At 35.1% G+C, this 24054-nt stretch overlaps 8 protein-coding genes across 8 annotated transcripts; 7 read left to right on the top strand and 1 right to left on the bottom strand.

The window, feature by feature from the left end:
• Positions 1–149: 149 nt before the first annotated feature.
• Positions 150–2032, top strand: LOC8284247 (aspartic proteinase CDR1). Its single transcript, XM_002523943.4, has one exon. The coding sequence runs from the start codon at positions 602–604 to the stop codon at positions 1976–1978; it is 1377 nt and encodes a 458-aa protein (XP_002523989.3). The 5' UTR covers positions 150–601; the 3' UTR covers positions 1979–2032.
• Positions 2033–2438: 406 nt separating this feature from the next.
• On the bottom strand, positions 2439–2807 carry LOC8284248 (auxin-induced protein 15A). The gene has a single exon (XM_002523944.2). The coding sequence runs from the start codon at positions 2805–2807 to the stop codon at positions 2439–2441; it is 369 nt and encodes a 122-aa protein (XP_002523990.1).
• A 1330-nt stretch (positions 2808–4137) lies between these two features.
• LOC8284249 (aspartic proteinase CDR1) lies at positions 4138–5505 on the top strand. The gene has a single exon (XM_002523945.4). It carries the CDS (start codon positions 4138–4140, stop codon positions 5503–5505), a length of 1368 nt encoding a protein of 455 aa, XP_002523991.2.
• Positions 5506–6591: 1086 nt separating this feature from the next.
• On the top strand, positions 6592–8732 carry LOC8284250 (aspartic proteinase CDR1). The gene has a single exon (XM_002523946.3). The coding sequence runs from the start codon at positions 6616–6618 to the stop codon at positions 7942–7944; it is 1329 nt and encodes a 442-aa protein (XP_002523992.2). The 5' UTR covers positions 6592–6615; the 3' UTR covers positions 7945–8732.
• A 1493-nt stretch (positions 8733–10225) lies between these two features.
• Positions 10226–11663, top strand: LOC8284251 (aspartic proteinase CDR1). The gene has a single exon (XM_002523947.3). It carries the CDS (start codon positions 10263–10265, stop codon positions 11580–11582), a length of 1320 nt encoding a protein of 439 aa, XP_002523993.2. The 5' UTR covers positions 10226–10262; the 3' UTR covers positions 11583–11663.
• Positions 11664–13175: 1512 nt separating this feature from the next.
• LOC125368653 (pentatricopeptide repeat-containing protein At3g03580-like) lies at positions 13176–14329 on the top strand. Its single transcript, XM_048369934.1, has one exon. It carries the CDS (start codon positions 13176–13178, stop codon positions 13614–13616), a length of 441 nt encoding a protein of 146 aa, XP_048225891.1. The 3' UTR covers positions 13617–14329.
• On the top strand, positions 13742–17310 carry LOC125371375 (pentatricopeptide repeat-containing protein At3g03580-like). The gene is made up of 7 exons (XM_048380347.1): positions 13742–14643; positions 14747–14974; positions 15058–15198; positions 16478–16700; positions 16782–16924; positions 17125–17197; positions 17281–17310. Exons 1-7 carry the CDS (start codon positions 13742–13744, stop codon positions 17308–17310), a joined length of 1740 nt encoding a protein of 579 aa, XP_048236304.1.
• Positions 17311–20028: 2718 nt separating this feature from the next.
• Positions 20029–24047, top strand: LOC8264375 (pentatricopeptide repeat-containing protein At3g03580). The gene is made up of 2 exons (XM_048369933.1): positions 20029–23494; positions 23578–24047. The coding sequence occupies exon 1, from the start codon at positions 20350–20352 to the stop codon at positions 23023–23025; it is 2676 nt and encodes an 891-aa protein (XP_048225890.1). The 5' UTR covers positions 20029–20349; the 3' UTR covers positions 23026–23494; positions 23578–24047.
• Positions 24048–24054: the final 7 nt, after the last annotated feature.

The following is a 24054-nucleotide window of genomic DNA, read 5'->3' as shown; positions in this document are numbered from 1 at the left end:
CAAAATAGCTACACAAAAAAATGTCTCCAAACCTCTTTTATGTACTGCCTATTTCTTGATATCATGTGATGATATATATGTCCATTGTGTTGGGTGATGATGGTCTTTTGTCTGAGGTATTAAATTAACTCACAATTTTCTTAGTAATGTACTTTCTCTTGATTATTTCTATTTTCATTGAAAATTCATTATTTACTATACAAATCTTGTCAATTTAGATGCTGAGAATGATGCATTATCCAATCTAGGACACTTTCTCTCAGTTTTTAAACAAAGAACATAGGCCTGCAATTTTGGGCAGAACGGAGGTGTGAAAAGGACTAACTTAATATGCCTTTCTATCTCTCTTTACAGTAGTCTACAAACCTTGAAAGAAGTAGAATGGAATAAAAATGAGAAGGACAGACCTAACTGCAGCGTAGCATGTGCACGCTGCCTAAATTTCTGTATTCTTGTTGTCACTCTTTTTGCCTGGAACCTGTAATCATGCTTGTTTTGATCTCACACAAGATTCAGCATCCATTATACTCCCCCTTCTTTCAGGAAACTATTTCCCCTTATATACCATTTTCAGATTCTCTATCCATTGCCAAGTCCTAGTATGCATATGATGATCCTGAAATACACAACTATGACAGTCGTTGTAACATTTCATACCCTTCTATTTTTTGCGTTATTGATAATTTTATCAATCGCTACTCTGTCTGCTTTTGCTCATGTTAAAGCAGACAATTTTGGTTTCACTGCTGAACTTATTCGTCGGGATTCACCAAATTCTCCCTTCTACAATGCTTTGGAAGCCGCTGCTACTCGCTCAACAAATGCTTCGCAACATTATGATGCTCGAATCGGTCGCTTCAATCTGATGTCAGACTCTTACTATGCATCCCAATCTGAATTAAACTTTTCTAAGGGCAACTACCTCATCAAGATTTCAGTTGGTACACCACCGGCTGAAATTCTAGCCCTTGCAGATATAACTGGTGATCTGACATGGCTACCGTGCAAAACGTGTCAAGATTGCACTAAGGATGGCTTTACCTTTTTCCCCTCGGAATCCAGTACTTATACAAGTGCTGCCTGCGAATCATATCAGTGCCAGATTACAAATGGAGCAGTCTGCCAGACCAAAATGTGCATATACCTATGTGGTCCTCTTCCTCAACAGCGATCTAGCTGTACAAATAAAGGTTTAGTTGCCATGGATACAATCAGCTTTCATTCCAGCAGCGGTCAGGCTCTTTCCTATCCTAACACTAATTTTATTTGTGGAACATTCATTGATAATTGGCATTACATTGGAGCTGGCATTGTTGGTCTTGGTCGCGGTTTGTTTTCCATGACATCCCAAATGAAGCATCTGATAAATGGGACTTTTTCTCAATGCCTGGTGCCGTATTCTTCAAAACAATCCAGCAAAATAAACTTTGGTTTGAAAGGTGTGGTTTCAGGTGAAGGAGTAGTTTCTACACCTATAGCAGACGATGGCGAATCGGGCGCTTATTTCCTTTTTCTAGAAGCAATGAGTGTAGGAGGCAACAGAGTAGCAAATAATTTCTATTCTGCACCAAAGTCTAACATTTATATAGATTGGAGGACTACTTTTACATCCTTGCCACATGATTTCTATGAGAATGTAGAAGCAGAAGTTAGAAAGGCTATAAACCTGACACCAATAAATTATAACAACGAAAGAAAGCTGTCACTTTGCTACAAGTCAGAATCTGATCACGATTTCGATGCTCCTCCTATCACAATGCATTTTACCAATGCAGATGTGCAATTAAGTCCTTTGAACACCTTCGTGAGAATGGATTGGAACGTCGTTTGCTTTGCTTTTCTTGATGGTACTTTCAATGCTACTAAACGAATCACCCATGCTGTCTATGGAAGCTGGCAACAGATGAACTTCATAGTAGGTTATGACCTCAAGTCAAGCACTGTATCTTTCAAGCAAGCTGACTGCACCCTGTATTAATTAGTTTCTACTTTCTATGTACAATTTTTCCTTAAACCCATTTCTTTTCGAACACAGGAAAGAGATTATTATCAGAACTAGGCAACAAAATCAGCATTCCTGTAGGATTTGGTTAATTGGTTTTCCTCAAAAATACCAGTTTAGATTAAATAATCTTGACTGTATAAATTCTGGATAAGTAATTTAGCAAAAAACACTGGAACCCTGAAATATTAATCTAATCTCATTGACAAAAGAAAATTCGCAATTAAGAATAGAATACACGCAACGATCAATACACATGAACTAAAAATTAGCCATTGTGCAGAAAAAAGAGTGAATGATCTATAGAATTTGTCATGAGTAATTAAAGAATTAGGGGTCTTTCTTTACAAGAGATATCAACACTGTCCCCGGCAATCTCTATTATAATCAGTTCTCCTAAGTCGTAATAAAGTATAAATGCTTTCTTTACATCTATCTACTTAATATGCATATCGGCAAGCTTCAACAGGCGCTCAAAAATCACAGTCGAACATGAAATCTTGATTGGCCCTTCAATCTTGCCGTCAGGATCCTCTTGGTCCAATCGTATAAGAGATGCGAATAATTCTGTTGACAGAAACTTGACGGGAACTTCATATCGCTTGGCCTCTTCGCCGACGTACATAGCTACGTGCCCTTTCCGTGCTAGCTTAGGTTTTGCATTCTTATCATCTACTGGTAGAAGAGGCCTAGATTTTATATTCTGATCATCGGTTGGTATAAGACGCTGGTTGTCTGAGGTTTTAGAATCTCTTTTAAAGACTGAATTGAGTTTCCGGGAGATGTATCTTGATAAACGGATCATGGTTTCTTGAGTTTTCAAACTTCTTTGCTATGATTTGGTTTTTTATGTGATTTCCCCAGGAATTTAGAGAAGTTGAAAGAATGAGAGCAGAAAACTGTAAAACAATGGAGAAAGCGCAGTTAGAAGAAGCTATAACGTAGAGGAGAGCACCTGTGTATCAATATATAGCCCAAGTATTACAGAATCCAAATGCTTCGAGGAATTCTAGTGTAGAACTGAAAACTTGTCAATTTAACCTTATACAATCATTTTGTTTTTATTACATTAGGATTTGTTTCCTTTTTAATTGTTATTATGTTATACATTAGGATTCGTACTAATTGCTTAGGTGGCTTTTCATATCTAGCAAGGATCATGTCAGTCCACGGAAAAAATCAGGAAAAAGAGTTTTGAAGATGCATAATTATTTTCAGTAGAAATTTTGTCCTAGTAGGATTTGAATTGGCGTCACAATATCTGTACAAGTATCAAAGGGATACTATGCGCTGCAGGCCCGTAACAAGTTTATATCCACTTCAATTGCTTCCCCTGCAATTGCAACTGTGATATTTATTTCAGGTTAGTTCAGGCAGTGAAAAGTGTATCCAATGTGGCAAAAGTGTTGCTAGGGTTTACAAGTCCTTCTGGAGGTGCGTTTCTCACCAGGAATTACGGAAAGGTTGATGATGATTTTGACACCATATATGAAAGGGCGACATAATGTTTATTTTTAATCAACTATTACAGCTCGAAGGGGAAGGTTTTACAGGGTTGATGCTCAAAGTTTGATTGATGAGGTTTTCAAGCATGTCAAGACTGTCTCCTCCAAGCTTAAGCCAAAAGAATGAAACAACCTATATGTCATATATGATGTCAACAGTGTCTAATCTCCATGGCTGGAAACTTGTGAATTGTGATGGAGATTATTTCATTAATCATCTTTTTCAATTTTTAAATAATTTAGTTTACAATGTTAAATTGTTTATCAAATTTCACTAATTCTTCTCACAAGTTGCATGAAGAGAAAGGGAAGTTGTGTCTTTGATTTCAGTTTTGTGACGAGTTTCAACAAGCATGAATTATGAATTTAAGGAACTAATATTAAATGACCAACTAACATGCTCGTATATGTTGTAACAGATGCCCAAGTTTACCTGAATTTCAGTATTTCTGTTTGTCACTCATTTTGGACGAGACCTTTGATCCTGCTTCTTTTGGTTTCATACAGCATTCACTGTGCATCACTTATCTACCATCTTTCTTTTTCAGGAAAAATCGTTTTCCTTTATATACCATTTTTATTTCTCTGGCAACATTGTCATGTTCTAGTATGCACATGATTTTCTGAGACATGGAACCCAATGTTGCATACCATAACTTTATCTCCTTCACATCATTGATCATAATTTTATCAACTGTTTTTCTCTCTTCTTTTGCTATTATTCAAGCAGACAAGTTTAGCTTTACTGCTGAACTCATTCACATAGATTCACCAAATTCTCCATTCTTCAATGCTTCAGAAACCACCACTCATCGCTTGGCTAAGGCCTTGCAGCGTTCTGCTAATCGAGTTGCACGTTTGAATCCGCTGTCGAATTCCGACGAAGGAGTCCATGCTAGTATATTTTCTGGTGATGGAAATTACCTCATGAAATTATTGATTGGTACACCTCCAACTGAAATCCATGCTGCTATAGATACAGGTAGCAATGTTATATGGATACCTTGCATAAATTGTAAAGATTGCTTTAATCAGAGTTCTTCCATCTTTAATCCTCTAGCTTCCTCAACTTATCAAGATGCCCCTTGTGATTCATATCAATGTGAGACTACAAGTTCCTCTTGCCAAAGTGATAATGTTTGTCTTTATAGCTGTGACGAAAAACATCAACTTAACTGCCCAAATGGACGAATTGCTGTAGACACAATGACCTTAACTTCTAGCGATGGCCGACCTTTTCCTCTTCCTTATTCAGATTTTGTTTGTGGAAACTCCATCTACAAAACCTTTGCAGGAGTTGGTGTAATTGGTCTTGGCCGTGGTGCACTTTCTTTAACATCAAAACTGTATCATTTGAGTGATGGAAAATTTTCTTATTGTCTGGCAGATTATTATTCTAAGCAACCCAGCAAAATCAATTTTGGTCTGCAAAGTTTCATTTCAGATGATGATCTTGAAGTTGTTTCTACAACTTTAGGACATCATCGTCATAGTGGCAAATACTATGTTACATTAGAAGGAATTAGTGTCGGAGAAAAGAGACAAGATTTATACTATGTTGATGATCCTTTTGCTCCGCCTGTCGGTAACATGTTAATTGATTCAGGAACAATGTTCACGCTCTTGCCAAAAGATTTCTATGACTATTTATGGTCAACTGTTAGCTATGCAATTCCTGAGAACCCCCAGAACCACCCTCACAACAGCCGCTTCCCTTTTTCTATGGATAATACTCTGAAACTGAGTCCTTGTTTTTGGTATTATCCTGAACTCAAATTTCCTAAAATTACAATTCATTTCACCGACGCGGACGTTGAATTAAGTGATGATAATTCATTCATAAGAGTAGCTGAAGATGTTGTTTGCTTTGCTTTCGCCGCAACTCAACCTGGGCAATCCACAGTCTATGGAAGCTGGCAACAGATGAACTTCATTCTGGGATATGACCTGAAACGAGGGACTGTATCTTTCAAGAGAACTGACTGCTCCAAACTTTAGCTAGCAGTAGCGCTTGTTATTATAGACACCTTAGCAAGTGAAAATTAAGTAGCCCTTTTCCACTTAATGATGGATTGTTGAAGTGAGTAAATGAGAGAGGTTGTTTATATATATTCTTTATGAATCTTATGTAATCCAAGTTCCTTAACTCTAATGTGAAATTTTATACCAAGTATCCATGTCCAAAAGGTTCAGTGATATTCAGTCGTATGTTAGGCTTATACAACACTGATTTTCATTTCAAGTTGCAATAAATACAAGTACTTGATAAGCTTCTTTCCAGTATTTCAACCCTGATGATAAAATGAAACATAAAATTAACATGGAAGTTAAAAACTATCATGTTGACAGGTTGTATTTTGACTACCACCTGAACTATAGGTAGTTCTGAATTGTTTGTGAACGACATAGTCGTTCAGAAATATATGTTATTCAGTTCCTTTTGTTACTCGAACGACTCTTATGATTTCTACTTCTAGTTCTGAACTGCACTGTCGTTCAGATCATTATATCATGCAAAAATAGATGACAACTAATTCAATCTAGCTGATATATTACTCGTTTGTTAAAATTAGTGCCTATGGTGAACGACAAGTCTGATAGATTCGGGAGAAGCAACTCTAATTATAAACGACTATTTCTTTCTACAGGCATATGATCTTTAATCAAAATGACTTGTTGCCTGCGGACAAACAATAGACTTTTGCATCTTCTGCTATCAAAAGTCAGCAGTGCATCCTGATTGCTTGAATCTTTAATGAGAGGCCCCCAATCATCCTGGTGGCTGAATGCACTTGATGGACTCGTACTTCAGGTTCAATGTTTACAATTACAGTCCAATAAACTGTAAATAATCTTTTCTTTTTCTGCAACGAATTTAAATGAGAGTTGGAAAAGGAAAAAAGAAAAAATAAAAGCTGCACCACATGGAATTTGTGCCTGCATGTAACAGAATTTCAGTATTCCTGGCTGTCATTCTTTGCTGCTGCGACCTTTAAACGTGCTTATTTTGATTTCACATAAAGATTCATCGTTCAACCTCCACCATTTTCTAGGAAAATGTTTATCCTTATATAGTCCTGTCAGTGCATATGCTTTTCTGAAGAAGTCATGGAAATCATTATGGCATACCGTACCCTTCTCTCCTTTGCGTTATCAATAATTTTCTTGACAGTTTCCATGTCAGGTTTTTCTCTTGTTCAAGCAGAAAAGTTAAGTTTCACTACTGAACTTATTCACAGAGATTCGCCAAATTCTCCATTATTCAATGCTTCAGAAACTACTGATATTCGCTTGGCAAATGCAGTGGAACGTTCTGCTGACAGAGTCAATCGGTTTAATGATTTAATTTCCAACTCTATTACTGCAGCTGAATTTCCATCAATCTTGGATAATGGTGATTTTCTCATGAAAATATCAATTGGCATACCACCAACTGAACTACTAGTCAATGTAGCTACAGGTAGTGATCTTGTATGGATACCATGCCTATCCTTCAAACCATGTACTCATAACTGCGATCTTCGTTTCTTTGATCCCATGGAATCCTCAACTTACAAGAACGTTCCATGCGATTCCTATCGATGCCAGATCACAAATGCAGCTACTTGCCAATTTTCTGACTGTTTCTATTCATGTGATCCTAGGCATCAGGATTCCTGTCCGGATGGAGACCTTGCTATGGACACATTGACCTTAAATTCCACTACAGGCCAATCCTTTATGCTTCCAAACACAGGTTTCATTTGTGGTAATCGCATTGGTGGAGACTATCCCGGAGTTGGCATTCTTGGCCTTGGACATGGCTCACTTTCCTTACTAAACAGGATTTCTCATCTAATTGATGGAAAATTTTCTCACTGTATAGTGCCATACTCATCAAACCAGACCAGTAAATTAAGTTTTGGTGACAGAGCAGTAGTTTCAGGTAGTGCGATGTTTTCGACACGATTAGATATGACCGGGGGGCCATACAGTTACACTCTTTCATTTTATGGAATTAGCGTAGGAAACAAGAGCATATCAGCTGGAGGTATCGGTAGTGATTATTATATGAATGGCCTTGGCATTGATTCAGGGACTATGTTCACATACTTTCCAGAGTATTTCTATAGTCAATTAGAATATGACGTTCGATATGCAATTCAACAGGAACCTCTTTATCCTGATCCTACTCGAAGACTGAGACTTTGCTACAGGTATAGTCCTGATTTCAGTCCTCCAACGATCACGATGCATTTCGAAGGTGGAAGTGTGGAATTAAGCAGTTCAAATTCCTTCATAAGAATGACTGAAGACATTGTTTGCCTTGCTTTCGCCACTTCTTCTTCTGAGCAAGATGCTGTCTTTGGATATTGGCAACAGACGAACCTCTTGATAGGCTATGATCTTGATGCAGGTTTTTTATCTTTCCTGAAAACAGACTGCACCAAATATTAAACTAGGTCCTCTTTGCTATCATAAGTTCCTTTCTTGTCTTTTAATTATCCTCAAATGATGACCTTGTGACTAATTACTTGGCTGTGAACCTTAAGCACATGGCATGATTCTGTGGATACAAATTAGACAAGAAAAATAGTAACCTTTCTGTACATCATTTCCACAGATCAGAATCACATATTCTAAAAATCACCCAAGATCCGAATTATGTAAGGAAACTTCAAATAATAGAAGCTAACAGATTATATCACAGACAGACAGATTTCTAGTGCCAAATTCTTATCTGCATTGCCATAGAAGTAAAAGAAATGCTCTGGCTCTTAACTTGGCAAGCCACTGTCTCTCTCTTAATCCCTTCACTATTGCTTCTTACTTATATATATGCACACCGACCTCATTAATTTTCTTGAAAGAATTAATCTATGGCTGCCGCTATGGTGTTTAATCATGCGCTTTTGTATCTATCTCTGATATGGAAGGCAACATGATCATAGATTCAGGGCCCTGAAAAATACTAGCAAAATAGAGAGAATCACCTTATGTATCTACTATTGCATTTTCTTATCTTGATAGATTTTGTAGCTAATATAAACCCAACATTCAATATCTTGATAAGTTAAAATTAAACTGCTATGTAGGCTTTTGTTTACCGAGGATTCGAATCCCTCTTTTTCTGTACCTTCACATAATTTATTGATGAAGGATTCCTCGAAAAGTTAAGGATTAGTAATCCTTTTTAGAAATCGAATGGATTCGGTCTTATACATACGCAAGGAAAGTAATCAAAAGTCCTTGTGAGTTCATCCCAAACAAAGCTAACCCTTCCGTTCACTAAATGCATTTTGCTTACAGTCAGCGTGTGGATGAGATGGTAAAGGTCTCTACGAACCTAACTAAGATCTCAAATTCGAATCTTAAATTCATTAAAATTCTTGAAGAAGTACTTTACCATATATAAAAATCATATACCCGGCAATACTCTAAATTAAATTTAAATATATATATAAAAAAATAATACTTTTGTAATACCCTTCAATTATTTCAACACTTTTCTTTTGTTTTACAATTTTACTTATTCTCTTTTTTCAATTCATAATTTTTTGACACATTCATTACTCTTGGAGAATGGATAATGAATATAATAACAACTCATTGCATCAATTATTTTTCTTTAATTTGTATTTTACTTTTTTGCCTTTTCTTTTCTAGTTGCACATGAATTTTAGTATTATAATCGATACCTTAACTAAGGTACCCTGTTCTTTTGGTAGTCCATGATAATTTTTTTTTTTCTGATTTCTTTTCATCTTATTTTATCTATCATCGATGCAAAATTACTTGGCAGAATGATAACAACCAATACAAAATAAAAATAATGATTTGAAAATCTAGAATCAACATTCATTTGTTCCAATTCTTTTTCTTTTTTTTTTTTTTTTTACAAAGGAGCAAAACAAACTCAAGTCACTTTATTTGATGGATTTTTATTTTTTATTTATCATAATTTATATGACCCTCTTATAAAGTATTTAGCTAAATTAGTTAACTTGTGCGTGTATTATTATTATATTATTTATATTCGTAAAGAAACAATACAAAATTTAAAATATTAAATATTAAATATTACTTATGTCTTGCTTCTTAACAATTTTATCTAATCATGATATAGAAAAAAAGAAAATTATAATTAAAGAAAAGGGAAAGAACACCCAATATTGGAACAAAAGATCTCCATTTAGAAATGAGGAATTTTGTCAAAGTCAGCAAGCTAACATATAAAGCTCATTATTGTACCATTCACATGAAGAGGTCAAAATTCAAGCTACAAAACTAAACATGGCAGCTACCAAATTCTCATCTGTAATAATGAAAGGCCTTCAATTTGACTATTATTATTTTAATTTCAATTTTCTTTTTAAAAGGAAAGGTCAAAAACATTCACATCTTGTAAAAAGGATTAATTTCCACTAAATAAGGATATGATAAAATGGCTCATTTTGCCACTAAAAAATTCAGAAAAGGAAATATGGTATTTTCCTTCTTCTTTTTTCTGTAGACGAAATAATGGTATATTTCTTAATAACTGGAAATGAACTTTTCAAATATGTACAACTAATTTTCACTTAGTATTACTCATAATCACGTAACATAAATGGGAAGAACTTATTTTTGGCTTTTCTTTACATATATAATACCCCAAATCACTCCAATTGTGTCTCTCATTTTGATTCTCAATTAATATGCATATCCTCTATATCTATATATAGATAGCCTAACCATATAAGCATTTTCATCATCTTCTATCTCTTAATTTAGTCATGGCAGCCTCAGTTTCTTTACTAGCCATTGTTACACTTATTTTTTCTGGTACATTGGTCCCCATTGATGCAGCCAAAGATGGGTTTACTGTAGAACTGATCAACAGAGATTCACCAAAATCACCCTTCTACAACCCTCGTGAAACACCAACTCAACGTATAGTGAGTGCAGTTCGTCGTTCGATGAGTCGTGTTCATCATTTTAGCCCAACCAAAAACTCTGATATCTTTACTGATACTGCACAGTCTGAGATGATTTCCAATCAAGGTGAGTATCTAATGAAATTTTCACTTGGCACACCGGCTTTTGACATTTTAGCCATAGCTGATACAGGAAGTGATCTTATTTGGACACAGTGTAAGCCTTGTGATCAATGTTATGAACAAGATGCTCCTCTTTTTGATCCAAAATCTTCAAGTACATATAGAGATATCTCTTGCTCCACAAAACAATGTGATTTGCTGAAAGAAGGAGCAAGTTGTTCTGGTGAAGGTAACAAGACTTGCCACTATTCATATTCATATGGAGACAGATCTTTCACTAGTGGAAATGTTGCTGCTGATACTATCACTTTAGGTTCTACATCAGGCAGACCTGTTTTATTACCCAAAGCTATTATTGGTTGTGGACATAACAATGGTGGAAGTTTCACTGAAAAAGGTTCAGGTATTGTTGGCCTTGGCGGTGGCCCCATTTCACTTATTTCTCAACTGGGTTCTACAATTGATGGAAAATTCTCTTACTGTTTGGTGCCTCTTTCATCAAATGCAACAAATTCAAGCAAGTTGAATTTTGGAAGTAATGGTATTGTTTCAGGCGGAGGAGTTCAATCTACTCCTTTAATTTCTAAAGATCCCGACACTTTCTATTTTCTTACACTAGAGGCAGTAAGTGTAGGAAGCGAAAGAATTAAATTTCCAGGTTCTTCTTTTGGAACATCAGAGGGAAATATTATCATTGATTCTGGAACAACACTGACATTATTTCCTGAAGATTTCTTCTCAGAACTGTCTTCAGCAGTTCAAGATGCGGTAGCTGGAACACCGGTCGAAGACCCGAGTGGTATTCTTAGTCTTTGCTATCGTATTGATGCAGATCTTAAGTTTCCATCAATCACAGCCCACTTTGATGGTGCAGATGTGAAGCTGAATCCTTTGAACACATTTGTTCAGGTTTCTGACACTGTTTTATGTTTTGCTTTTAATCCTATTAATTCTGGTGCAATTTTTGGTAACTTGGCACAGATGAATTTCTTGGTTGGGTATGATCTTGAAGGAAAGACTGTGTCATTTAAACCAACTGATTGTACACAGGATTAAATTAATGGGTTACTGTTAGTTCAAATTCAGGTTCTTTTTATAATAAAAGGGAAAATTGTTTAGGGGTTCTTGAAATTTAGCTTCTTATGAACGTCCAAAAAGTGTCTGCCTTTGTTTCTTCTCTTCCGACAATATGGGCTATGATCTTACGTACATAGAATTGTTTTTGTCAAACGAACTGTTTCTTTTAAAGCAAGTTGACTGCATAAAAATTTTAACAGAACAAGAACAAGAAACAGTAATCAAGAACCCTATATTTGAAAGAATAAATCAAGCATGCCATGCCATATATGAAATAAGGTTAAAAAACACAGAATATTTCATTCATGTACATAAATCATTTCATGTTATCCAATCTGGAAGTTGAGATATTTACCATTAATATATCTCAAAAATGAATAGAATTAGTACTGGATTACAGTGTACACCCCTGCAAATATAAACTGGCAGTCAAATGTCAATCTCTGGTTAAAATAAGGCCTAAGACTTCAGCAATTTTTGTCAACTTTTCTAAATTTGGCAAAATGACCCGAATTATAAAAGTATTGATAATTTTGATCGATTTCTAAATTGAAACTTAATCCAAATTGTAATAAGTTTATAATTTGAATCATTATCAAAATTAAAGGAATTGTCTAAATTATAAACAATCACATAAATCTAGATTTTCTTGATCATAAGACTTTAAAACAATAGGTTTCCTTTTAGATTTCTTATTATGAATCCGTAATTAATCTTTTAATATGATCAACAATTTAAATTTTATGTCCTACTTATTTTATTCTCATATAAACATGCATAAAAGCACTTAATTAGAAAAGGTTTCAGCCTTAAAAACAAAAATAATCCATTTTTTTACGATACATATAAAAGGGATACACAAATCCATTTATTGGTATTTGCTTTTTTTTTTTTGGGTTCAGATTTTAGTTTATTTACTTAAAAGTTATGCCCATTTTTTCAATTGTCCAATTATATCTGCAAAATTCATGAGATTTATCTATATTGAACAATTGAGATTGAACTATATAGCATTCCTAAAAAGGAAAGTCGTTATTTGTTCACTGAAATGCCATGTTGTTTATTCATCTATTAGCGGATAAAAATAGAACTGAAAAAATAATAATAATAATAATAATAAAACACAATTTCTGCAATCTTAGATTTTCGACAAGATCAAGAATTTAACAAAAACAAAAGGAGAGTAAGCATATCATACCCATTCATCGGTTTTCTTGGGGCAAAGTGTTTTGAGTAGTGTCTCATGAAAACTGCCAAGCTATCAATTGTAAATGAATGCAGAGAACAGCTCCTTTATTCTGCCCTTTCAAAAGCTTTATCATCTGCATCAAACTCAAAGCAACTTCACAAAGTACACTCTCTCATAATTACATCAGGCCTTGAGAGAAGATATGTCTTTTTTTTTTCTGTGGCAATCTTATAAGCAAATATGCCCAGTTTAAAGACCCAATTTCTTCTCTTTCAGTCTTTAACCAATTTTCACCTAAAACTAATGTTTATCAGTGGAATTCAATCATTAGAGCACTAACCCACAATGGGTTGTTCTCTAAACCTCTTGAATTTTACTTCAAAATGAAAGATTTTAACGTTAAGCCCGATACTTATACTTTCCCTTCTGTGATTAATGCTTGTGCAGCATTAGGGGATTTTGAGATTGGTAATGTTGTCCAGAATCATGTTTTGGAAATAGGTTTTGGATTTGATTTGTATATTGGAAATGCTTTAGTGGATATGTATTCTAGGTTTGGTGATTTGGTTAAAGCACGTAACGTGTTTGAGGAAATGACCCAGAGAGACATTGTGTCATGGAATAGCTTGATTTCAGGCTATAGTGCTAATGGGTATTGGGAGGAAGCTTTAGAAATTTATTACGAGTTAAGAATAGCTGGGTTGAAACCTGACAATTTTACTCTATCAAGTGTCTTGCCTGCTTGTGGTGGCTTGCTTGCTGTTAAAGAGGGTGAAGTAATTCATGGGTTGGTGGAAAAGCTTGGTATGAATATTGTTTTATAATGAGCAATGGACTTCTGTCTATGTATTTCAAATTTGGTAGGTTAATGGATGCTCAAAGGGTTTTCAACAAGATGGTTGTTAAGGACTATATTAGCTGGAACACTTCAATTTGTGGATATTGTTAAATGGAGTTCTTTGAAGAGTCAATCCAGTTATTTAGGGAGATGGTAAAGAGGTTTAGACCAGATTTGTTGACTATCACATCTGTTCTTCGCGCTTGTGTTCTTTCAAGGGACTTGGAATTTTGGAAATTTGTTCATGATTATATACTAAGAAGTGGTATTGAATTTGATGTAACAGCAAGTAATATAGTTATTAATACATATGCAAAATGTGGCGATTTACTAGCCTCGAGAAAAGCATTTGACAGAATGAAATGTACGGATTCTGTGTCATGGAATACGTTGATTAATGGTTATATTCAGAGCAGAAGCTATGGTGAAGGAGTGAAACTCTTCAAAAAAATGAAGATGGACTTGAAACCAGATTCTATAACCTTTATGACATTGTTATCCATCTCTACTCGATTAGCAGACACTGAACTAAGAAAAGAAATCCATTGTGACTTGGCTAAATTAGGATTTGATTCAGATTTGGTTGTCAGTAGTGCTTTAGTTGATATGTATTCTAAATGTGGAAACATAAAAGACTCCCTTAAAGTTTTTGAGAACATGAAATTTCGTAACATAGTAACATGGAATACCATTATTGCAGCATGTGTCCAAGCTGAAGATTGTACTTTAGCATTTAGAATGATTAGCCAAATGAGAAATGAGGAACTGATTCCAGATATGGGAACCTTGTTAGGTATATTGCCCATTTGCTCCTTAATTGCTGCCAAAAGGCAAGGGAAAGAGGTTCATGCTTGCACTTTCAAGTTTGGATTTGAGTCGACTGTTCTAGTAGGGAATGCTTTAATTGAAATGTACTCCAACTGCGGCAATTTAAAGTACTGTATCAGAGTATTTAAGGATATGAAAACAAAAGATGTGGTGACATGGACTGCATTGGTCTCTGCATATGGGATGTATGGTGAAGGAAAGAAAGCTTTGAGAGCATTTGCAGGAGATGGAAGAAGCCGGGATCATTCCCGATCATATCGCTTTTGTTGCTATCATCTATGCTTGTAGCCATTCAGGTTTAGTAGAAGAAGGTCCGGCTTGCTTTGACCATATGAAGGTTTACGACGAGCCAAGGATTGAACACTATGCTTGTCTAGTTGATCTTCTCTCCCGATCCGGACAGTTATCTAAAGCGGAAGAGTTTATCGATTCAATGCCATTGAAGCCGGATGCTAGTATATGGGGATCATTACTTAGTGCTTGTCGAGCAAGTGGAAACCTAAAGATTGCGAACGGGTCTCCGAGCATATTCTTAGATTGCATTCGGATGATCCTGGATATTATATTTTAGTATCAAATGTTTATGCGACTTTGGGAAGATGGGATGAGGTCGGAAAGATATGGAAATGCTTAAGAGACAGGGGGATCAAGAAAGATCCTGGATGCGGTTGGATTGAAATTAAAAATATCGTGCATGCTTTTGGAAATTTGGAGATAGATTCTTTATACAGTATGAAGAGGTAAATAAGTATTTAGGGCAACTTGCTGATTTGATAACCAAAGAAGGTTATACGATTGATTTGAACTTTGCTCGCATGATGTTGAGGAGGATGAAAAGAGAAGCTTGCTTTATGGCCACAGTGAAAGGCTTGCCATAGCATTCGGATTGTTAAACACAAAACCAGGAACCCCCTTGCAAGTATTTAAAAATCTTCGTGTTTGTGGGGATTGTCATACTTGGACCAAGTACATCACAAAGATTGTAAAACGAGATATATTGGTAAGAGATGCCAATCGGTTTCAAATGTTTCATGATGGGGGCGTGTAGCTGTGAAGATCATTGGTGATGTGATTCTTCATATGTCACGTATTTTTATATGGTAGATAAGTTCAGATATTAACGATGGAGATTCTTTTGGATGTGTTCAACAACAAATGCTTTAGTGAGGAAGGTGGGCATGTGAAAGTTACTAAGTAGGGTGAAGTAGCAAAGAGTTTATGGATAATTTACCAGCAATAGCCCTTTCTATGTAAGCAATAACCTGGTTTAGCAGAGAGAAAAAGCATACATATAAGGACCTCATGTCGATTGGATTACTGGATCAAGTGAGAATTCATTTCTTTATGGTACAAGATCTTCGGCAAGGCAGTGTGTTACATAACTGTGTTAGAAGGTTAGCTTGACTGAAAATGTAGCAATTTTCCTTGTGGTATCAGTTAATATGGGGCCTTGAGTGAAGTTTATACCTCATCAGCAGGTGTTGAACACAGCAAACACTATAGATTGAGTGCAAAATTTGATGACATGCATGATATAGTTGGTAAAGTTCAGATTGAGTGCATAATTTTTGGCTTGGCCACCATTTGCAATGATCACATGTTGAGACTCAATGGGAGCAAAATTTTGTAGTTTTGTTGCGTCCCATGTCATGTAATCGGTAACACCAGAATTAATAATCCAGTCTTTAGAGTGAAATAAGTTAGAATAATTTTTAGAGTTAGAAACTGAACCTGACCCATGAGACTGATGTTGATTTACAAGCGATTGGAGCTGAGAATTAAGCTAGAAAAGTTATAAATGTTCAGCTGGGTCGGGTCGAGTTGCTACTGAAAATCGGGTCGGATCTGTACTGGGCCAACTGTTTGGGCCGGATCGGGTCAGGTTACTGGGCTCAGGTCGAGTGAAGTCTGTGGGCTCAGATCCTTTAAAAATACCCAACCCAGGCTGCTGTCCCGACCCGAGGATGAGGCTGCATATGTTGCCCATTGACCCGCTCTCGTCATTTGCACTCCTTCTAGGGTTTATGCCCATCGACTCGCTCTCGTCATTATCCCAATTTCTAGAGTTTGCGAGGCAGCTGCCTCCAAATCGTTTTTCTCCCTTCTCCCTTCTTCCTCCGCCTCCACCTCTGTTGGTTGCATGAGACCCTCGTTCACCCCGACTGTGAAGCGGCTGCAGTTGAGGGTGGAGATGCCAGCATCTGTCATGGGTGTGGCCCTACTTTTGGCAGTGGTTGCACCTGTCAACAGAGGCAGGCGCTCCCCTCGCGCGCAGCGCTTTGTTGGGGTCTGACTGGCGAGAGAAAAATGCCCGATTATCTAGGTTGTCGAGGTTGGAGGTGTTCATTGTGATGCGTCTAGTCTCTTCCTGTTGGAAGATGGCTATGACGGCGTCGATCTTTGGAAAGGTGTTGGACAAAAGAATTTACGAACGCAACGCTTCGTAACTGGAATCCAGACCCCTAGGTAAGTGCAAACTAAATCCTGCTCGGCTCTTCTTCTGACCTCTTCTAGATCTGTGGTGGGTGGGAGGTTGTTTTGCAACTCCTCCCACCTGGTTAGAACTTCAGTAACATAGCTTGTGCTGGTTTTTTCCCTTATTTGATTTGTGAAAGCTCCAGTTTTAGGTTAAAAATATGAGCAAAATTTTGCTCATGGCCGTATAGGCTTTTCATTTTTCTCCAAATTGCTTGTGAGGATTCGAGTGACATGCACAGTCTGGAGATCTATGGTTCCATGGTATTTGTGAGGAGGGACATGATCATGTGGTCTATTGTCTGTCATTCCTCAATCTCTTATATTTCTTCTTTGGTTGGTGTTAGTCTGTTTTTGGTTCCTGTGATGAACCCTAACTTTTTTCTACCACTCAAACTGATGTATACAAACCTTGACCACTCAAAATAATTCAGATTGCCTTTTAGCACAATGTTGGTTATTTTTGAAATATCATTGTGAGACATTTTGAAATTCTGTGTTTGAGGATGGGGGTAGATGATGACAGGTTAAACATGCTCTGATACCATGTAGAAATTGTGTTTATATTTCTATGATCAATAATGAATCTTTACAAATAAGAATTCTGAGGTTTACAGTGTGAGTTTGCTTTGATATATACATGGTTGAGCTTGTAACGGTCTTCAAGCTACCTAGTGAGCTCCTATGATCTATGTCAATGTTAACTTCTTGATTTGGAAGGGTTGAAGCGACCTTTCTTTCTTAGGGAAGAAAGATTGCTCCTTTTTTTCTTTTTACAAGCCTGTGATGACTTGTCTCTACAGCTGAAAGCTGTACAGACTTGAGGCCATGCCCCTTGGTCCTTAAGTCTCTTGTCCTTTAGACACTAGTTTTTGGACTGGGTAAGGCTTCTTCTTTTTTATCTTTAATAATGATGTATAAAGAATATTAAGTAAAATAATCCGATGAATTGTGAGATGCACTTTGGAACTTTTTGAAATGGGAGATGCTCTTTCATTTTGCAAGTTTAAACCATAGCTAAGACATACAAATTAGGATTTGAAGTTGATTACTTCAGGTTTCTTCTTCTTGGGAGCATAGGTATGTGGCGCAAGAGGAAAGTGTTACTTACATTGTAAGGAAGATACTTAATCGGATCAAAAATGCTGAGTGGTACCCAAACTTTAAAGTTTGTTTAGGAAAGGTACTAATTTCAATTTCTTTTTCTTTTTATTCACTAAGCTTCCTATTTATGAATTATATATATATATTCTTCAAACAACCACAGTTTGCAATTAATTTTTATCCAGACTTTGATTTAGTAAGATTTAAAAAAGATGATACCTTTTTAACAAACCTAAAGTTTAAATATTATAATATGAATGCCTATATAAAGATATAGTTGAAATATTCTTCCAGTGAATGCCGCCTCGGTAAAGTAGAAAAATTAAGAGTGTATTTAACAAACATAATTCATTCAATAGAAAACAAACATATACATATCATGATTAAAAAAAAAAAGAATAACCCTAAATTTGATACCCATTTTGACATATATCACAAAGTTTGAGTTCATCTAAGCATTTTAATACATATTTAATCACTTTGTCATTGAATGATAAATTTAAAAAGTTACAGTCATTATATTAATTTAAATTTATAATTACGAAGAGGTTATAATTTAATATAAAGTTTAAATATTAATTTTTTTCTTAATATTTAATTTATTGGTGATTTGATAGTAATCAGAGATAAAATATATTAATAATTTATCATATTATACAAATAAAATTAATAAGACAAAACAATAATACAAGAACATATATTTTTAAATATATATATATATATATATATATATATATGCAAATATTACTATGTAGAGAAATATTTTTTAGAATATATAAAATTTGAAAAAATTATACAATATAAAATTTATATAACTAGTCAAAATTGGAATCTGAATTTTTTATAACTATACAGAGGTTATTACTATATAGAAATTTTACTATATGCAATAAAACAAATAAAAATTTAAATTGGGCTATAAAAAAATCAAACCTACTTCTAATCTCAATAAAAAATTTATATCACTAATTTTAAAATTTAAATTCCAATTATTCAAATCAAGAGATTGTCCACCATTCGCCAAAATTTAGATTGTAAGCCTAAAGAACTCATTCTCAGTACAAAATGAGTTACAGAAAGATAAAAAGTACTGAAAACTGGAAACAAAATCAACCAAGAAAAACACATTACAAGAAATCCAACAAGATTCTAATTGGCACAATATTTAAAAGAAATTGAAGCATAATTATGTACCAATTAGGTATATAAATACTATACACACAGTTGTAGCTCAATCATATACCTAGTTTGGTATAAAATGATAAGGTCTCGAGTTTTGAAACTCCAATCAAGGAGATCAATAATATTATTTTAGTTTTCACAGACATAAAAAAGAAAAAGTTGCTCTAACAACTTTATAGCTCTACGAATCCAATTTTTTCTCCCCCAAATAACTTCTTTCCTCTCAATTCTTCCTCTAAGATTTTCAAGTTTTCGAGGGCTCTAGGAATAACATTCTCTTGCTCTTTACCTTTCTTGATAAATACATACTATATTGACGGAAGAACCTATATTCAAAAGATAAAATAATCAAATATTCTTTTATGCTACATAATTATTAATATTGACTAGTAGGTTGAATTAATTCATTATAGCATAAAGACACCTAGATTATAAATTCAAATTTTTTTTATACTAAAAAACAATACAAAATAAAAAGATAATACAAAAATTAAAATAATTATTTCAATAAGAAAAACATAAAACTTACATTTTCACATTTAGATTTTATCTTAACCCTTTCAGTTTTCACACTTGAATTTTATTTTTTTTCTTGTTCAAATAATTATTTTAATTTATGTATTATTTTTTATTTTATATTATTTTTAGAAATATAAAGAATAGAATTTATAATCTAGGTGTCTTTATGCTATTAGTTGTCATTTTATGTGGGTCATTATCAATAAAAAATTAACGATAGTAGAAACAGAGTTGCATAGAGATTTATTTCATATTATTTAGTTTAAGGGCTTAATTGTTCTAACTTAAAGTTTAGGGGTTTAATTGAGATTTGGCCAAAATTCATGATGTGTATTTTTTTTGAACAATTGAGATTGAACTGTATAGCATTCCTAAAAAAGAAAGTCGTTATTTGTTCACTGAAACGCCATGTTGTTTATTCATCTATGTAGCGGATAAAAATAGAACTGAAAAAAAATAAAATAAATAAAACACAATTTCTGCAATCTTAGATTTTCGACAAGATCAAGAATTTAACAAAAACAAAAGGAAACTACTATCTTATATATGAGTAAGCATATCATTACCCATTCATCGGTTTTCTTGGGGCAAAGTGTTTTGAGTAGTGTCTCATGAAAACTGCCAAGCTGTCAATTGTAAATGAATGCAGAGAACAGCTCCTTTATTCTTCCCTTTCAAAAGCTTTATCATCTGCATCAAACTCAAAGGAACTTCACAAAGTACACTCTCTCATAATTACATCAGGCCTTGAGAGAAGATATGTTTTTTTCTGTGGCAATCTTATAAGCAAATATGCCCAGTTTAAAGACCCAATTTCTTCTCTTTCAATCTTTAACCAATTTTCACCTAAAAATAATGTTTATCAGTGGAATTCAGTCATTAGAGCACTAACCCATAATGGGTTGTTCTCTAAAGCTCTTGACCTTTACTTCAAAATGAAAGATTTTAACGTTAAGCCCGATACTTATACTTTCCCTTCTGTGATTAATGCTTGTGCAGCATTAGGGGATTTTGAGATTGGTAATGTTGTCCAGAATCATGTTTTGGAAATAGGTTTTGGATTTGATTTGTATATTGGAAATGCTTTAGTGGATATGTATGCTAGGTTTGGTGATTTGGTTAAAGCACGTAACGTGTTTGAGGAAATGACCCAAAGAGACATTGTGTCATGGAATAGCTTGATTTCAGGCTATAGTGCTAATGGGTATTGGGAGGAAGCTTTAGAAATTTATTACGAGTTAAGAATAGCTGGGTTGAAACCTGACAATTTTACTCTATCAAGTGTCTTGCCTGCTTGTGGTGGCTTGCTTGCTGTTAAAGAGGGTGAAGTAATTCATGGATTGGTGGAAAAGCTTGGCATGAATATTGATGTTATAATGAGCAATGGACTTCTGTCTATGTATTTCAAATTTGGTAGGTTAATGGATGCTCAAAGAGTTTTCAACAAGATGGTTGTTAAGGACTATGTTAGCTGGAACACTTTAATTTGTGGATATTGTCAAATGGAGTTGTTTGAAGAGTCAATCCAGTTATTTAGGGAGATGGTAAAGAGGTTTAGACCAGATTTGTTGACTATCACATCTGTTCTTCGCGCTTGTGGTCTTTTAAGGGACTTGGAATTTGGGAAATTTGTTCATGATTATATACTAAGAAGTGGTATTGAATTTGATGTAACAGCAAGTAATATAGTTATTGATACATATGCAAAATGTGGCGATTTACTAGCCTCGAGAAAAGCATTTGACAGAATGAAATGTAGGGATTCTGTGTCGTGGAATACGTTGATTAATGGTTATATTCAGAGCAGAAGCTATGGTGAAGGAGTGAAGCTCTTCAAAAAAATGAAGATGGACTTGAAACCAGATTCTATAACCTTTGTGACATTGTTATCCATCTCCACTCGATTAGCAGACACTGAACTAGGAAAAGAAATCCATTGTGACTTGGCTAAATTAGGATTTGATTCAGATTTGGTTGTCAGTAATGCTTTAGTTGATATGTATTCTAAATGTGGAAACGTAAAAGACTCCCTTAAAGTTTTTGAGAACATGAAAGTTCGTGACATAGTAACATGGAATACCATTATTGCAGCATGTGTCCAAGCTGAAGATTGTACTTTAGCATTTAGAATGATTAGCCAAATGAGAAATGAGGAACTGATTCCAGATATGGGAACCTTGTTAGGTATATTGCCCATTTGCTCCTTAATTGCTGCCAAAAGGCAAGGGAAAGAGGTTCATGCTTGCACTTTCAAGTTTGGATTTGAGTCGACTGTTCCAGTAGGGAATGCATTAATTGAAATGTACTCCAAATGCGGCAATTTAAAGTACTGTATCAGAGTATTTGAGGATATGAAAACAAAAGATGTGGTGACATGGACTGCATTGGTCTCTGCATATGGGATGTATGGTGAAGGAAAGAAAGCTTTGAGAGCATTTGCAGAGATGGAAGAAGCTGGGATCATTCCTGATCATATCGCTTTTGTTGCTATCATCTATGCTTGTAGCCATTCAGGTTTAGTAGAAGAAGGTCTGGCTTGCTTTGACCACATGAAGGTTTACAGCATTGAGCCAAGGATTGAACACTATGCTTGTCTAGTTGATCTTCTCTCCCGATCTGGACAGTTATCTAAAGCAGAAGAGTTTATCAGTTCAATGCCATTGAAGCCAGATGCTAGTATATGGGGATCATTACTTAGTGCTTGTCGAGCAAGTGGAAACCTAAAGATTGCAGAACGGGTCTCTGAGCATATTCTTAGATTGCATTCAGATGATCCTGGATATTATATTTTAGTATCAAATGTTTATGCAGCTTTGGGAAGATGGGATGAGGTCAGAAAGATACGGAAATGCTTAAGAGACAGGGGACTGAAGAAAGATCCTGGATGCAGTTGGATTGAAATTAAAAATAGCGTGCATGCTTTTGGGGCTGGAGAAAAATTCTTTATACAGTATGAAGAGGTAAATAAGTATTTAGGGCAACTTGCTGATTTGATAACCAAAGAAGGTTATACAGTTGATTTGAACTTTGCTCTGCATGATGTTGAGGAGGATGAAAAGAGAAGCTTGCTTTGTGGCCACAGTGAAAGGCTTGCCATAGCATTTGGATTGTTAAACACAAAACCAGGAACCCCCTTGCAAGTATTTAAAAATCTTCGTGTTTGTGGGGATTGTCATACTTGGACCAAGTACATCACAAAGATTGTAAAACGAGATATATTGGTAAGAGATGCCAATCGGTTTCATATGTTTCATGATGGGGCGTGTAGCTGTGAAGATCATTGGTGATGTGATTCTTCATATGTCACGTATTTTTATATGGTAGATAAGTTCAGATATTAACGATGGAGATTCTTTTGGATGTGTTCAACAACAAATGCTTTAGTGAGGAAGGTGGGCATGTGCAAGTTGCTAAGTAGGGTGAAGTAGCAAAGAGTTGATGGATAATTTACCAGCAATAGCCCTTTCTATGTAAGCAATAACCTGGTTTAGCAGAGAAGAAAGCATACATATAAGGACCTCATGTCGATTGGATTACTGGATCAAGTGAGAATTCATTTCTTTATGGTACAAGATCTTCGGCAAGGCAGTGTGTTACATAACTGTGTTAGAAGGTTAGCTTGACTGAAAATGTAGCAATTTTCCTTGTGGTATCAGTTAATATGGGGCCTTGAGTGAAGTTTATACCTCATCAGCAGGTGTTGAACACAGCAAACACTATAGATCGAGTGCAACATTTGATGACATGCATGATATTGTTAGTAAAGTTCAGTTGATATCGTGTTTGCTGCTTTTCAAAGTAACTGTTTAAACAGCTGAACAATGTTGTTATATTTGCAGGTCATTCCAAAGTCGGGGTTCAGAGGATTTTTGGGGCTTTCTATTAAGCATCAAAAGAGTTGGAAATTACAAGAACTCTTACACTATGCAATCGAAAGATTGTTTCTTGCAAAACGCCTTGGAGAATCCGGATTCTAGCATGAGACAAATGGAAAATTGTGGAAAGAATGGATAATTCCAAAACTGGAATTATTCATGGAGGCTTATAGAGTTGAAAATGCTTTCACCCGACACTTGTTACTAAATGATGATTTAAAAATTAAAAATAATAGAAAGATAAAAGAAACTGTTCGAAACAGCGAAAGTTATTGAAAATCATTCTGGAGCTTTTGTGTATTATTATGTATTGTTTGATTGAGAATAAACTGAAGATTTTCAGCCTTTCACCTGAACTATGATTCTAGGACTGGTGGAAGACGATCATGTATTAAGGCTATGACTGAAATAGAATTAAACAGCAACTTTTTTTCTTTGGGT

The sequence above is a fragment of the Ricinus communis genome, chromosome 10 (assembly GCF_019578655.1).
Source record: "Ricinus communis isolate WT05 ecotype wild-type chromosome 10, ASM1957865v1, whole genome shotgun sequence".
NCBI classification, from domain to species: domain Eukaryota; kingdom Viridiplantae; phylum Streptophyta; class Magnoliopsida; order Malpighiales; family Euphorbiaceae; genus Ricinus; species Ricinus communis.
This window is presented reverse-complemented; position numbering and strand designations above follow the sequence as displayed.